This window comes from Leuciscus leuciscus, assembly GCF_965113295.1.
Source record: "Leuciscus leuciscus genome assembly, chromosome: 15".
NCBI classification, from domain to species: domain Eukaryota; kingdom Metazoa; phylum Chordata; class Actinopteri; order Cypriniformes; family Leuciscidae; genus Leuciscus; species Leuciscus leuciscus.
The window spans coordinates 9,217,436-9,234,103 of record NC_138739.1 but is presented as its reverse complement, the minus strand read 5'-3'; the positions used below and the strand labels follow the sequence as shown (position 1 = coordinate 9,234,103).

The 16,668-nt window shown below is 37.5% G+C and overlaps 1 protein-coding gene and 1 long non-coding RNA gene across 5 annotated transcripts in view; both read left to right on the top strand.

Moving 5' to 3' along the window:
• Positions 1-16,668, top strand: part of LOC309476063 (uncharacterized protein) — a 204,092-nt gene that overhangs the window by 128,049 nt on the left and 59,375 nt on the right. Inside the window, exons 3-5 of the mRNA XM_082139211.1 lie at positions 8,121-8,279; positions 10,720-11,039; positions 11,137-11,733. Coding sequence (XP_081995337.1) covers positions 8,121-8,279; positions 10,720-11,039; positions 11,137-11,448 — 791 coding nt within the window. The 3' untranslated portion in view covers positions 11,449-11,733. Of the gene's footprint in view, positions 1-8,120; positions 8,280-10,719; positions 11,040-11,136 lie in introns of the transcript that reaches the window.
• Positions 3,925-5,437, top strand: LOC309476427. 4 transcript variants are annotated; one of them, XR_014198134.1, is made up of 5 exons: positions 3,925-4,121; positions 4,225-4,293; positions 4,605-4,661; positions 5,156-5,228; positions 5,307-5,437. It is a non-coding gene; the product is annotated as an uncharacterized lncRNA (long non-coding RNA). The 4 variants fall into 4 exon arrangements; XR_014198135.1 differs by lacking the exon at positions 4,225-4,293 and having other exon boundaries at positions 3,930-4,121; XR_014198136.1 differs by lacking the exon at positions 3,925-4,121 and having other exon boundaries at positions 4,129-4,293.

Below are 16,668 nucleotides of genomic sequence, written 5' to 3'. Positions count from 1 at the left end.
CACATTCTTGGATTGATGATGATGATGATGATGATGATGATGTTTCATGCTCTGTGTTCCTTTTTAAATGTATTAAATGTATCTTCGTATTTAATAGGATGTCCCACTTTTACTGAATTTACTGTACTGTTTTATCTAACATGTTAACATTAGGACTGTAACAAAACTTTATACTATTTAAAAAAAATTGAACAAAGAAACTTGCACATCATTGCATGAAACTGAATTATCACATGAACAGGTGTAATGCAAATTTATATTGTAGATTGAAATAGTTTGTATTAGAATTAAAATTTTAACAATTTGATTAGACTTAAACCATGTACATAGCCTGGGAAAACCCAGACAACTTCCAGCAAATTTAGATTTGCTCTGCAAGTAGTCTGGCAAAGAGCTCATTCAAGCCCATTTTCTAATCCGTCGAAATCGCGGCACCAATCAGAAACGTTGAGGCGGGCTTTACAAGATGACGATCGCTCTGATTGGTTTTAGGTCTATCCAATTGCGCCCAGAGGCATTTGAGCGACGTCCGTTGGTGAAGCGCACCAACTTTTAAATGCATTATTATATTCAAATTGCAAACACATGAGGACAGTCTCCATGAAAGACCCACTGGCAGATGAACGTGCTGCTACATTTCTCTCCGAAACGGTAGGAAATTAAATTCGATTTTAACTGACAAGATGATTGACAGGGCAGTTTACGTGACAGGATGCACGCGACAGATCCGTCCGATAAAGATGACGAAGTAGTATGTCCCAAAGCTTGCCTACTTTTTTGCTATACATTCAAAAGTAAATACCTTTTCTTCACAATTGAGACTGGGTTGCACTTTGATGGCGTAGTGTAACTTAGGCGAATTGGGACGCAGCATATGGCTTTACACGATGACGATCGCTCTGATTGGTTTTAGGTCTATCCAATTGCGCCCAGAGGCATTTGAGCGACGTCCGTTGGTGACGCCCCTTTGGAAATGAGTTATTAAAGAAGCTTTGCCAGACCATAACTCAGTTACTACTGAGAATGGTCTGGTTTTAACCAGGCTACCATGTACAACCACAGAACATGTGTTTCTCAGACATTCCAGCTCTTGAGTAGTGACCACAGTCACATGATGTACATTTGACCAATCAGTGGAGTTAAACTCAGCCCTGAAGAGAGAACTGTCTTTATTGCACTTTTTTCTCTCTCCTCACTGCAACCTCTTTCTCATACTTTCAATCTGCAGGTGTTTGGCATCTCAAATGATCACGTGGTCTCTGACAACAACACACCAGAGACATAAATACTGCTGTATTTAAGCAGTGCTGTTCCATTAATTCTAAGTACCAAAGCACGATTGAGAGGAAACATGGAGACAAAGAAGTTTTTCGTTTATTTGTTCATAGTTTTGGCATTCCTCTTGCACGGTAAGACATTTATTTATTTATTTCTCTTTAGGTCAACGATTTAAAAAAGAGAAAAGAAAAAGAATGAGTTTATAGAGTTCCCTGCTCAAACCAGAGATTTATTCAAGACCCAGATCCAGACAAGGACCTGTCAGTCCAAGATAGTAGGCTAGACTAAATATTAACGAAATATTAACTTCTCATTTATTTTTCTTTACTGAACAAAGATCAACAAGACAGTTAACAAACATTTTCTTAGTTTCAAGTAAAAAAAATTTATAATAATAACTATAAAAGTGTAAAAAGGCCTAGACTTTATTAATAAAAATTTTTTTTTAGTAAATTTGTCAAGTTGTTATGTCAATGTGAATCAAATTAACCAAACTTTGAGTATCTTTGTCTTAACACTGGTTGGCAGGATAAACACTATAAAAATTGTTGTTGTTTTTTTTTATTAGATTTTGGTTTGTATTTCACTGTATTCCTTTCTTTATCCCCCTTTATCATTTTAAACAGCTATAATCTGTTATAACCAGCTTCATCAATACATCTAGAATTAACAAGAACATCTAAATAAACTTAATATTATTTAATATTATTATATTATTATAGATGCATGCTGGAGAAAGTTGGGTTCGGTGGAGTTAGGTGACAAGCCAGAATGGTTAGCAATTGAAAAAGCTTCTTGTAATAAGACTTCTTTATCTTTAAAGTATCAACGGAAACATAGTTATTTATTTCTAACTTAATTGAAGTGTGGAAACAAATTAAGGTATAGCTTATTTAAAAATTTGTGGATACTCCAATTTGTAGTAATCATGCTTTTCCTCCAGGGTTACGTACGTTTTTTTTAACGGAAACACATGGAGACAGTTCCGGATATTTATATATGTAGCTCTTTTTAACATAAAAAAAAAGCTTTCGTTTCCTCACATTTTTTCCGTTATTTGCGAGATAGAGACTTTGTTGGAAAGCACATTCCAGACTTTTGAATCCCACCTCAGAGAGAATTGTTAATGTACATCCCATGAGTGGAAGTGTGTCAAAACAAATTGTACACATTACTGCTAGAAAAGGTGGACAAGACTGATATGTCCTTTTGATTACTGGTCTATAAAATGTCCCTGTTATGTATTTACTTCGATATGCCCTGTTGTATTTTTATTATTTTTATTATAATTATTTTGTTTTTGCATTTTATATGCTTATGTATGAACATATCCAAAGATTGTAAGATGATATAGATTATATGGCTGTACGTGCTGTTATGAGAACACAAAAGAAGATATTTTGAAGAATGTCGGTAACCAGTATTGAGGGTTTTTTTCTACTATGGAAGTCAATGGGGTCCATCAACTGTCTGGTCACCGACATTCTTCAAAATATCTTCTTTTGTGTTCAGCAGAAGAAAGAAATGCATACAGGGAGAGTAAATTATGACAGAATTTTCATTTAAAAGTGAACTTACAGAAATTAACTGTTGGCATATTTGTTTCACATCAATAATGTCCAGTTTGTCCTGTTGGACATGACACACAGCAATACTGTTAAGTGTCACTTGTGCCATTGCTCTGAGCCGTGTTTTCAGTGTCCTATAAGAGCACTGACACTTCTTTCAGCCTCAGCTGATGAGACTGGGATGACAAGGGTTTCTTTACTTTACTTTACTTTACTTTATTGTCCACGTAGTGGAAATTTGTCTTTGTTTCAACTTCATCAAACATTCCTCTCATTTCAACAAGACCAAGCAATGTTGTGTTTTTATGTTTTCTGGGGACTTTTTACAGACATAATGATTTTATACTGTACAAACGGTATATTATATCCCCCCTACACTGTAAAAACTAAAGGAGCCTCAAATATCCTGTCGGATACTCAAGGAACTTCAAAATGTAATTTAAGTGCCTCAAAGCTCTTTCTCCTATAGTAGGGTTACTGGAGGAGCATTGACAATCTTTGAGGTTCTTGCTGGAACTTATGGGATCCTTTAAGCACTTTGTATTTAGTTCAGAGGTTCTGGAGTCACCTTGTCATTACCATGAGACCTCGAAGTGCTTTGAGGGAAAATAGAGGAACTTGAATGCGATAAAAGGGTTACTGGAAGATCTTTTAACATTTAAGTGGTTCCTGGAAGATCTCTTATGTTAAAGCCAGCATCTGGAGGAACCCAATGGTTCAGTGAGGCCAGAATAAGATTATTATTATCCTATTATTATTATTATAGGCTACTTAAGTTTGATTCAGTATACATGCCCAGGTGAAAAAGACGTACTATTAAAAATGTACTTGAGTGTGTTTTTAGTAGGCCTACAATACAAATATACTTTAATAAATTTTTAATACATTTAACAGTAGCCTACGTCTTTTTCACCTAGGTAGCTTACATTTATTTAGTATCTATAGGCCTATTTTGTTGATTAATTTAAACCTTAAACAATAACACTAAATTATAATAATATTAATAATAAGAATTCATTAATTATTATTTAATAAATAATAGTAATAAATTAATAATTTTACCTACTTCTTCATAAATTATTATTTGAAGAAGAAGAACCAGGAGGAGAAAAGTTTTATTCTGTCACGAAACTGCTGCTCTCTCCTCTGCTGTCGTCGCTTCAGTTCCTCGCGCTGCTCGCGCGCAACAAAGCTCAGCTGATCGACGTCATCGGATTTGAAGTAACGGCTACTCTCATCAAAGCTTCCGCCGTTTGTTCGGCTCTCCATTACAAGGTTTGTAAACTCGCCAAATAAATATAAATACATAGTCTACTCACTATATATTCAAACACACACATATAAACTAAATTTATTATACATTACTACTTTTTTACAGTGTTTACCACTCGTTTATTGCACAGTATCTGGTATGAAGGTTTTAGCCGCGATGCTACGTTGATCTAACGTAAGTTAATGAACAAATGGAAATTATTGACTTATTGTCTTAGATTGATTTAGTCATTCAATTCAACATATTCTGTAGAACTGTGTCTTCAAATTGCTGATATAGCCTAACTAATTTAGCTGATTCCTGCTGTCGTCATTGACGTTTGTTATGAATAACAAAAGCAGGTTAATATAGTTTGGTCTGTTTTTGTTTAGCCTAACTTTACTTACTACAGGTGCCCTCATTCTCTCAAATACCATTTTAAAGCCATTTACTGGTCAATAAATATTATGTTGTGAATAATCAGCTTTGTTCTTTTGTTTCCCCAGAACAACCAGTACATTTCTAAAATAATCTGAACATTTCAGAGGCAACATTGAATTACAGTAAGTTACACCACATGCAAGTACTTTATTACTATGAACTTTCTCTGTGTGAAATTGTATTGTTTGACTGTGTACTTTTTTAATCAGTTATTCTCTGAAAATATTCCCTCATGCTCTCAAATCTCATTCATGTTACTCAGAAAAATAATATCACAGGTTTGGAGCCAATAATGCTATGCATTTTTTATAGGCTATACCTTAATCATATGCATTTGAATATAAGACATATGAACCCTGAATTATAACTTCAAGTTTAGTCTTTTTCGAAAAGAAAAAAAAGGAAAAAGCTATTATATGGCTTCATAAGACTTACAACACAACCCATAACACATGAGTTGTGAACTCATTGATTATTTTTAGGATCTTTTCTGGGACATTTTTGGAGCTTAACCATTTTTAATTAAATTGTTGCATTGAATTGAACTAGACAAGTGTACATAAGAATAGTTTCATGAATGAATTACACAATTTGTTTATGCTTGTGTTTCATGCAGTGATATTGAATGGTGACGGGTTGCATTATGCCTGAGATCTGCTTTCGGGTTCCACAGACAGAAAGTCAAACAGGTTTGGAACGTCACAAGGCTGAGGAAATTATTTAATAACTTTAATAACCTTACTAACAGTAAATTTTGTACTTTGCAGGGATCTCGGTAAGCTGAAATACAAGTTTGATCAAGAATAAAAATCCTCCTGTAGACCTGAAAATCACTGAAGTGCCTGGACCATCCACCAGAAAAGAGGAAAAACAAACAGGAAAATGAAGCTGATGCACCAACTCGTTAAGTACCTCACGTGTCCCTTGTGAAGATTTTATAACTGATTGCATTTTATGTTGCAGCGAGTAAAGGTGCATCACATTTGTGAATTTCGTGAAATTACGCAGGCAAAAATGTCCATTAACCATTGTCAGCAGTGTAGTGATGTAATGTATGAAGCACCACACAAAATTGCTGAACGTGTGGATTCTTATTGAAATGAGTGAATTCACCAGTGAACATTCACAGAACAACAGATCATTTTACTGCACCTTAACTCTGTTAAAATGGAAAATGTTTTCTGCTTGTTGTGACATAAGGAATTCTGTTTCCGGGTCGAAGCCTCTACTTCTACTTTCTCTATCTTGTTTCTAGATATTGAGAATACTCAACAACCATTTATGGGAACTGTTGATTCAAGTCACACATTTAAGCTTTTCAAAAGCCATAGTGTACATAAGTCTCCAGTCTCACGGCATCCCAGACTTAAACATTTTATGATTCAAAATAGCTGAATAACTAAACCATCTGAGATTTCGGAATAGAGATAAAGGTTAGGATCATAATTTTCAGGAATATAACAGCACAATGAGTGTATATTAGCACTGTTTGTTGTTTGTTTTTGGCATCTGATAGAGCTTTTGGACTTGGAAACAGTGACGTCAGACTTAACAATCGGACTGAAACATGTTTTAAAATTAAGTGAAGATGGACATTTTTAATTAGTCAAAATTGTTATTTTTTACATTGATTTATTACTTGGAACATGTTTTTTCCATGCATTTTGTTGAGATGTCTTTTCTTGTGTAGCTTATTGTATACACATGGTTGATTATTCATGTTACTTATGTATTATACTATTTTGTGTGTGTGTGTGTGTATTCATTGATATTAATCTTTTACTAGCTTTTTTTCCCAAGTGCATGGAAGTGTATTAAAATGGATCTAAAATATGTAATAAACAATTCTTATTTTGTATTTGGTTCAGTTTGTTTATTATAATATAAGTTAATGGTGGTAACCATAGTAACAACATGAAATTAATTTAATACAAATAAAATAAAATTGAAATTTGGTTCCTGGAGGCACCACACAGTGCCTAATATAAGAGTTCCTCAGGAAACCTATGTGGTTCCTCAGAGAACCGCCCCTTTTTAAAGGGTGCCTAGAGGATCTACAGACGGTTCCGCCGGTGTGGCAAAGTGAAGAACCCCAAAAGGTTCCTCCAGGCACCTTTTATTTTTACAGTGTACACTAACCCTGCCTATCACAGAAAACTTTCTGCATTTTTACATTTTCAGCTGTTTTCCAAAAATAAATAAATAAATAAATAAATAAATCCCCACAAGGACAAACAATTTCGGATATTGCCATCTTTGTGGTGACATTTTGTCCTATAATGTAGTGTTACACACACACACTTAAGCATACACAATCTCTCTCTCTCTCTCTCTCTCTCTCTCTCTCTCTCTCTCTCTCTCTCTCTCTCTCTCTCTCTCTCTCTCTAACGATTGTCAAACTAACGATTGTTCGCCACTTATTCCGCGATTGTAATACAGTAGTAAAAACTGATTTGTCCCGCATCTTTGTGCACAGAACTGTTGATTTCTCCCTAGCTTACCGCATCTAGGTTTCCATCGGAGGAGCATTGCCGCTTCACACCAGAGCCTCTCACAAGTTAGATAGAAAAAACAAAGCCAATCAGTTTAGCGATGTGTGTTAGCAGGCGGGACTCAGATATATTAACCGTTTGTGTACCGTGAATTGCGCATTTTTCTCAGAACGCTCTTGTAAGAGATTTTAATCTAAATAAGATGTTTCCTGATTAAATTAAATAAGTCTAATAAAAACCACAAGACACAATCGGGACAACAGTGGTTATATATAAATATATTTTAAGTTTTGAGCGAAATTATTGATAGGGACATATCAGTGTCACTGGATATAAATTCTACGCCCCTGCATGACTGAGAAGAGGAAATTGGTTTTAATATTAGTGAAAACATGTGGGATCATGTTCAGTTCAGGTCAAAACCTTATTAAATGTATCCCACGATTTATCCACTCTGTAATAATTGTAAAATGTCACCCTGTTTTATTCTTTATGGTCATGTAGTAAAATTCAGTCATTTTGGTAATGTATATTTCAATTTCTTTCTGAAGCGCATTCTATTGATCTGGAGCCTCAGCCTTGCATTGGACTTTTAGGAGGAGAGAATGCTTTTTGTAGTAAGTATCAGACAAAGGCCATTTCACTGTGTGTGATGCTTGCAAACATATTTAAAAGCTGTAAGTATCTATCTCAAAGTAGCATGTACAATGGTACCGCTTACGTTTGATGACTTATTTATCCTGTATACTATAGTTACTGTTTTGGTGGCATTGTGCGTGTGTGTTATTTGTGTTTTTACGCTGCTTGTTTGATCTGTAGTGAAACATTTTTATAGCACTTCCTCTTTTATTATTTTGGATGTTTGTCATAGACATTACATCATTTTCTGTTGATTTCTTCTTCAGGTGTGTCTGGTGTTGATCCAGACCGAGTGTCAGTGATGGAGGAAGATTCAGTCACTATATACACTGGTGCTAAAACAAACCAACTAGAGAAGATTAAATGGTATTTTAATAACACTAACATCGCTGTAATCACTGGAAATCTCAGTGTTATCTGTAGATGTTCAGTGTAATGAAGGTAATAAAGTTAATAAAACAACTGAGAGATTCAGAGGCAGACTGAAGCTGGATCATCAGACTGGATCTCTGACCATCATGAACATCAGAAACACAGACTCTGGAGAATATACACTAATGATCATCAACGGCAGCGACAGTGAAAAGATCTTCAGTGTTTCTGTTCATGGTGAGTCTTCATGTTTAAAAACAAGTCTTGTACATTTAAATCACATCATTAAAGTGTTTAATACTTTTGCAGTGACATTCAGGGGTGTTATATTTAAATCATATCATCGTGTTTATTATATCAGTGACATTCAGAGGTTTTTCTCTTGATCTGCATCATTGAACTGAATCACTTTCAACTGTTTTGTTTTTCCACTGACGATCCATTAGTTTTTAACAGTTAGTTTTGTTCTGTTCATTCCAGTTCTTTCCATCTGATCAGGCACGGATTAACGCACGGGCCTACTGGGCACTTGCCCAGGGCACTGGGCCAGCAGGGGGCCCTGTCAAATTTACTGTGTCTATTCTTTTCAAATAATTATTTTAATTTTAATTTTATTTTCAGTAAAATTGTGTTAAATATTGAGGAATAATATGATTTTTTTTTTTTTTTTTTTTTTTTTTTTTGCAGTTGCAAAGTATTAACTAGTAAATAAATCAAAGAAATTATTTTAATGTGTTGCTGCGCTGTTGAGAGGGACATCTAGAGGCGAGTGAAAAGCATTGCGTAATATAAAAGTCACGCGTAGAAGACGGTTACTCAAAAACCAAAACAAAAATGAGTTTAAAACCTATGGGCTTATTTTTTTAACGAAATGTCAATCTTCATCTTTATAACAGAAGATAAAATACAATACAACAATCATCGAGATACAGTAAATCTTCAAATGTGTAACGGATTGTCACCTTAAAAAGTGTCTTTTGTGGTGGAACAAGCAATGCTATATAGCATCTTAAATTAATCTTTGTTTTATTATTTTAGTTCATTAACTAATTGTTAACTCAACTAATTTAACGTAAAGACCTGGATACTAGAATTACTGATTAAATAAATGTCAACTAGCCTAAATGCATTGATAACAATTGCCATTGACTAAAGATTTTTCTAGTCGACTAGTAGGCTAGTCATTCATTTAAGCAATTAGTCGACTAATCTCACGTTAATATTAATTTCATGCATAAATCTTGCCGCAAAGCACCGGCAAAAGCAGGCTAATGATAATATGTCTGAAAAAAAAAAAAACCTAGCCATTTTTATTGTTTAATAATAAATAAAAAATATTTCTAAATCAGTGTCGGCTGCAAACATATCTATATCTCCGCTGTAAAGTGGATGCGCCTTTAGAGAGAAATGCACCTTTCATATCATATCAGCCTAATCAGCCGGTATTTGCTTTCGATTAGAATTTTTTCGTTTAAAAGTGGACATTTCAAGCTTTATATAGAAATATTCATCATGTCTGTGAGGCTATACACTGTGTTTCAGTTCTTTTTTGAGACGCGCTCCAGTTCACGCCACGGAGACCATGAAAGCGCGCCCTGTTTGTTTTATTTTATTTTACAAAAGCACAACGTTTCTTGTTATTGTGAGTTTACAAAAATAAAAGTAGCTACTTGCGACTGATGCATTATTCTTTTCTGTATATGACTAGGAAAGATTGAGTATTTCAAGTTGTTTCCACTGTTGATAGGAAAATGCAAGTGTTCGCGCCGACGCCTGCCATGCAGTGCGCGCTGCACACTCCGCACAAACACGTTGGATATGCATTTATCTAGGTTAAAGTTAGAGCGAGCTGCCATGCCAGACGGATAAGTCATTTTCATGTTTAACAAATCAAATCATGCATTTTCTAGCTACCGCGAGTAAGCGCTGCACCAGTTTGAAAAAGGTAAAAGCATAACGAGCGTAACGAGAGAGGGGCCCCACTAAGGGGGATGCAGAGATGTTGCTGCGTCTTTATATTAACATTTCTGATTGTTTAAATGATCAGCCCTCGGGGGCCCCCTTAAAATGCCTGGCTTGCCTGCCCTATTGCGGCGCCTGTGCATACAGGCGCAACACTGTTATCCAAAAAATTGGTGAAGGGGGCCTTTGAGACATCCGTGCCCAGGGCACATCATCACCATAATCCGTCCCTGCATCTGATTACATGCATTTATTATTTCATATTCGTTTTCATACTTGTTTTTAGTTCACAATAAAGTGCAAAGAAATTATAAATGTGTAAAAACTTGTAGTTTGTCAGTTTATCTCATATAATGATCAGAAGTGTTTGCAAATCATTATAAATATTTTAGAATTATAATGTGCTTATTTTGGAATAGTATAATGTAGAAATGTGTATTTCAATGTAGTAATGCATTGCATAAACATGTAGGTGTGTAATATATGTGCGGATCTGTAAAAAAAGAAAAGAAAATCTCCACCAGAGTTGACATATAAACAGTAAATCTATACGAATAAAAACATCCATGATTAACTTGATATTTAGCAATTTTGCAGTTAATTTTGTTTCTACCAAATTTGTCAAGATCCAGGAATTGAATACACACAACTATTTTCACACTTGTGGAGTTTTTTCCTCAAAAGATCCTCCAGCATCTGTTGGTTTGTGTTTCAGGTGTTTCTGCTGCTGAACGAGATCAAATGAGGAGAAAGTCAGTGAAAGAGGGACAATCTGTCACTTTAGATCCTGGTGTAAGAAACCCAGATGATTTGATGAAATGGTATTTTAAAGACATTCCCATCGCTGAAATCACTGAAGATCAGAGTAAGACCTGTACAGATGATCAGTGTAAAGAGAGATTCAGAGACAGACTGAAGCTGAATAATCAGACTGGATCTCTGATCATCACAAACATCAGAGACACAGACACTGGACATTATAAACTACTGATCAACATCTGCAGATTCAGGATCATTCGATGCTTTCTGACATGGGTGAGTATCATTTAGTCATTAGAATTTTAGAATACATCATTTTAAGTTTTATTTCATAACAAGTGCTGTTTAACATGATATGAGTGACAATTTAAAGGTAACCTGTGTGAACAAAGACTCTCTTGTTTCAGATTCGTCTTCAGTTACTGGGGGAGCTTTAGAAAGGCAAGTATTACATACAGATATTATAGTGAGAGAAAAATATTGTCTTTATTATGCAAAGTGTGTGTGTGTGTGTGTGTGTGTGTGTGTGTGTGTGTGTGTGTGTGTGTGTGTGTGTGTGTGTGTGTGTGTGTGTGTGTGTGTGTGTGTGTGTGTGTGTGTGTGTGTGTGTGTGTGTGTGTGTGTGTGTGTGTGTGTGTGTGATTATTACATTATTTCATATAGACCAGGTGAAAAACAAGGATGAGGTAAAATACTTCACTGTAAAATCTTATGAGATTGTAAGGGTGGATTTCCTGCAGGGGTTCAAGCTGCAAGACTGCCGAATGACTAAAGAAACATTATTAGCAAGATGGTAGAAAACTGCACATTTATTATTACCACCCACTGTTACCAACGACGGAAATAAGCGCAGTTACAATAGCGTAATATGTAGGAGAGCGTTGCTGTAGAGAGTGACAATATTGTATTGCAATCGGTAGCACTTCAAAGTCAATACCAACCCTTATGAAAAAGAAGTATAGCTCATTCAAGCTCATTTTATGAAGTATACTTAAGTAATGTTCAAGTATATTTTTAAGTATACTAATATCAATGTGTACTTGTAGTAAACTTGTAAGTGTACTATTTCAATACTGCTTGGGACTAAATTGGCCCACTTTTAGTATATAAAAAGTATATGTTTACGTGTACTATACATGTAGTAAACTTTAAGTACACATCTAGGTTTATCATTTGTAATGCATCTGTACTACAAGTGAACTTATAAGTATATTAGTAGTTTACTATTTTAATACAAGTAGTAAATTTTTTAGTTGATGAAAGTACACACTGATGTGTACTCTCAGTAAACTACTAGTTTAGTAGTTTATACTGCAAGTATCGTTTTCTCTAAGTAAACATAACATCATACCTATATTTACTATTTATATATTATTTTTGCACTTGCAGTATACTACTATGTTCAAGATGTTATTTTTATACTTGAAAAATACTTTTAAAAACATTTTATTAGCTTCATGCATCCTTTTTTATCAACACTTCAATGTCGGTAAGTTTCATAAAGAAAGGCAACATTTTAAAAAAGTTGAGAAAATCACATTTTTGTCAAAGACTACGCCTTGATCAGATTCTTGTTTTTAGAACGATGATCAAACGCCTTGATCAGAACGATGATCAAAATCATACTCGGTTACTATCGTAACCTCGGTTCCCTGAGAGTTAGGGAACGAGTATTGTGTAGCTGTACGCAGTGGGGAAATTCCTATTCCTCGAAAATTCTGAAGGCTAAAATGTTAAACGCATTTGCAGCTGCACAGCTAGCACAGTGAGTGTCTGGCTCACTCATTGGCTGTGCTGCGGCAACTGCACATCCAATGGCGCGGGCGCCTCTGACATGTGCGCCAATGAGCTAGCAGCACGCCATCACACGTCAGAGCCCGCCAAGGGGGCGTGGCCTTAGCCTATATAGTCCCCGAAAACGCCATTATAGCAGGTTACATCGACTGAAGCAACATACTTGCCATGTTACTATAGAGCGGCCGGCTACGCAATACTCGTTCCCTAACTCTCAGGGAACCAAGGTTACGATAGTAACCGAGTACGTTCCCTTTCGAGAACGGTCTCTTCGTATTGCGTAGCTATACGCAGTGGGGACGCTATGTAAAACACCGCACTAAGTAACTGGTTGTCTACTGCGGCTCGAGATCCCTGAGCTCACAGAAACAAGCCAGAACCCAATATATACTGAAAAAGGCCGGACACCGTCGGGCCTGATAATATATATGTATATACAGTATGTCCATACATCCACATCCAACCTAGTATACCAAAGACCAGACACTGTCGGATCTTTTATGTATAAGGGATATCATAACCAGCAATAGGCGGGTTTTATAATGAAATGAATGTGTGCTTATGACATTGACACGACATGTGGATAAGACCAGACACCTATCGAGTCTAAATCATACAGAAAGGACCTTTGCCTGCAGGGAAGGCACCTCCATATTATAAAATTTCACAAATGTAGAAGACGAGGACCAGCCGGCCAACCGCACAAATATCCTGAATAGGAAAACCAGAGGACCAAGCCCAAGACGAGGCCATGCCTCTAGTCGAATGGGCTCTAGTACCAATAGGGCAAACCTGACCCACTGAGGTATATGCCAGAGATATGGCATCCACTATCCATCTGGACAGCCTTTGCTTAGTGACTGGAGATCCCTTAGGCCTCGTTTACACTGCAGGTCTTGATGACCAATTCTGATTTGTTGCCTATATCCGATTTTTTTTTACTGTTTACACATTCTTTAAATTGTGACCCACATCCAATGCATGTGTTTACACTTGCCATAGGCTACTATCTGAAACATATCGCGCATGCTTTAAGGGTTAAATTCTCTTGCACAGATGGACGAACACAAAGTTTTTTTTTCTTTCTTTTTTTCTCGAGGGTGGTCTGGCTAACGCGAGACACGAGCCCTCATTTATTATTTCAGTGGAGCGTGTCTTATGACAGACTCGGACTGATTCGTGAAGACTCATATGACAGAAAAGAGCTCTTATAGTACTTGGAATGGTGGCTTGTTCTCGCAGTGAGAGAGAACAGTTTCAGCGTGGTTGATTCCAGGCATGAAAACCGTGCTGTTGTGTCTGAATTACAGAGAAGGTTCTGCGTGATGAACAGAATGGAAGGGAGCGGTATCTCTCTTGTGTCGTAAAGAGAGATAGCCGCGTGCACATCTGGCCGCGCGCTTCTTCCGTCGCTGCTTAATGAGGGAAGGAAGTGGGCAAGCGCATGAGAGAGAACATTTTCAGAGAAAACGCGCTTCTGTGTGACGTGCAAAATGGAGGGCGGGGTAGCTCTCTTGTGTCGTAAAGAGAGCTAGCCGCGTGAACATCTACCCGCGCGCTTCTTCCGTCGAGGCTCGCGCTGGTAATCGTCACAGAGCGCAGCGGCAAAAGTTGAACTATTTCTCAATGGCTTGCACCGCGCAAGGACGTTTTGTTGCTGCGTCAAAGTTCAAAATAGTTCAACTTTTAAACTAGTTCAATAGGCAAAAGTTGAACTATTTTGAACTTTGACCACGGCGTGCGCGTGAGCACGCCAATGATGCGCACCGCTGCGCTTGCGCTTTGGTTGACGCAGCAACAAAACGTCCTTGCGCGGCGCAAGCCATTGAGATGAATGGGTTTTATAGCGCAGCGCCGCGCATACCGCGTCCTGTGTGAAAGGCCCATAAGACGAGACCCGCTCGAAGGGAGGGGCCCAGGTCTGCCTGAGTGAACAGGACCGGCGAGTGAGACTGAGATGGGGAGAACGAGACACGCGGGGACTTGGCCGGCGTGGGCTCGCTCACCTCCATTCTTTCGGGCTGCGGCGCTTCTTTTTCCTCCAGAAAAAGGAAGAGCAGGAGAAGCGGTGTCGCCATCTTGCAGAGAGCTAGCCGCATGCGCAGTCACAGAACAGAGGAGCTTCAGCATGGGGGGTTCCCAGGCATGTGACGCACTTTGTGTGCCCGTCGGCCTCGTGCAGATGGCATCCGCACGTGGCGCATGTAGAGTGAGGTGTTTGTAACAATGCTCACGCTCCTTAAGCTGTGTGAACGCGGCAGCGAACACACAGTAGCAATTAGCAAAAAAAGAATACAAAGGATATAGCGTTGGTCGCCGGATAGCGACAGCAGAGCAGCGACAGGGGAAGACGACTTCGGTTGGTGAAGGCGTAGTCCGCTGTAGAACTGCACGCTCTAACCGTGTGATGCTTGATTCGACGGCGAAGGCTTTGCAGAGGACTCAGAGACGTGAAGTGTGTCGCTGAAGGAGATGAATCTGCTATAATGGCGGATTCGGGGACTATATAGGCTGAGGCCACGCCCCCTTGGCGGGCTCTGACGTGTGATGGCGCGCTGCTAGCTCATTGGCGCACATGTTAGAGGCGCCCACGCCATTGGATGTGCAGTTGCCGCAGCACAGCCAATGAGTGAGCCAGACACTCACTGTGCTAGCTGTGCAGCTGCAAATGCGTTTTACATTTTAGGCTTCAGACTTTTCGAGGAAAAGGAGTTTCCCCACTGCGTATAGCTACGCAATACGAAGTGACCGTTCTCGAAAGGGAAACAGATGGAGTAGATCGAGTCCAACACCCCCAAAGCTTCACAGTCGTTTTCTCTTCATGGGTTACACTTCATTTCATTTGGTAACATTAAGCAGTTTTGATTTACACACCGTTTAATGTTTGATGATCACGTTATTTTACATTTGAGTGAGTAATCTTCTATCACTTGTTTCAGCTTCTTCTCCTGTGTTTTGATCCGGATATTCTGTACTAGAAGATGTCATAGCGCCCCCTACCGTATAACAGTGAAAACATGGATAGCTGGAAAATTCTGTCATTGTTGGGGAAAAGTAGAATTAGAGTAAATTCCTATACACTACCAGTGGACTAGCTACATTATTTGTAATTTAAAAGGTTTAATGACAAAACCATTAATTGTACCCAACTTATAAACCTTTAAAAAACAGCCCTACTGTGAGCTACAAGGTTATTAATCAATAATATTTGCTTTTGTTGAAGCCGTCAGTCTGCATTATTTCAACTTATTTACAAAATAATCATGTTTAACTGCGAAATTTGTTAAGGTAAAACTACATTACCCATGATGCTGTACAGAAAATATTCCACCAATCAGGGAGTCGAAACAAGCCGTGCCAAAAGATCTCTTTAGCTCCGCCCACTTCCAGGAAGCAATTGCTGTAATCGAGTCGGTCTCCATACGCTCTCAAATACTTCTATATTTGAATATACTGAATGAATAAAAGCATTTCTGCTCTTCTGCTGTAAACTTCCCCATGAATGAATGGCGTTTCCATCAAAATGTGAAAATAAATGTGAAATAAATATTTCAGACTGAATATTATTCACTGATTGGTGGCTGATTTGTTGATTTCATGAGTTTCTGTGACAGTTATTCAGTTCAATTCAATTTATTGTTTCCAGATGGAGAAAGATCACGTGATCTGAGAGAATCCCAACAGGATCATTGTGAATCTGCAACATTATTCCCATTGAGGAGAATCAGCAAAAACACACTTCAGCTGTTCAGCTTTAACCTGAAATACATATTCATCATAAAACACTATTTACATGTTATGGAAATATTAACCAACGGATTACAGGAAGCACATATAATTTAGGAAATTTAGATGAACTTGACTTACATTATCTGACAGTTTCAGCTTATAAACCTGGAATAGATTAACATTTATCATTTATCATGCTTATTATAATAAATGCCTTGTTTCAGACGATGGATTAGGTGTTTGTTGAAGGTTGAGAAGGAGTTCAGTGTTTCTGAAGTGAAGATTCTGATAGAGACTCATTATAATGGAAACACTCAAATCAACATTTAACACTGTATTTGCACTACACATCTTGAACTGTCAGTTTTTACTTGACTTGTTA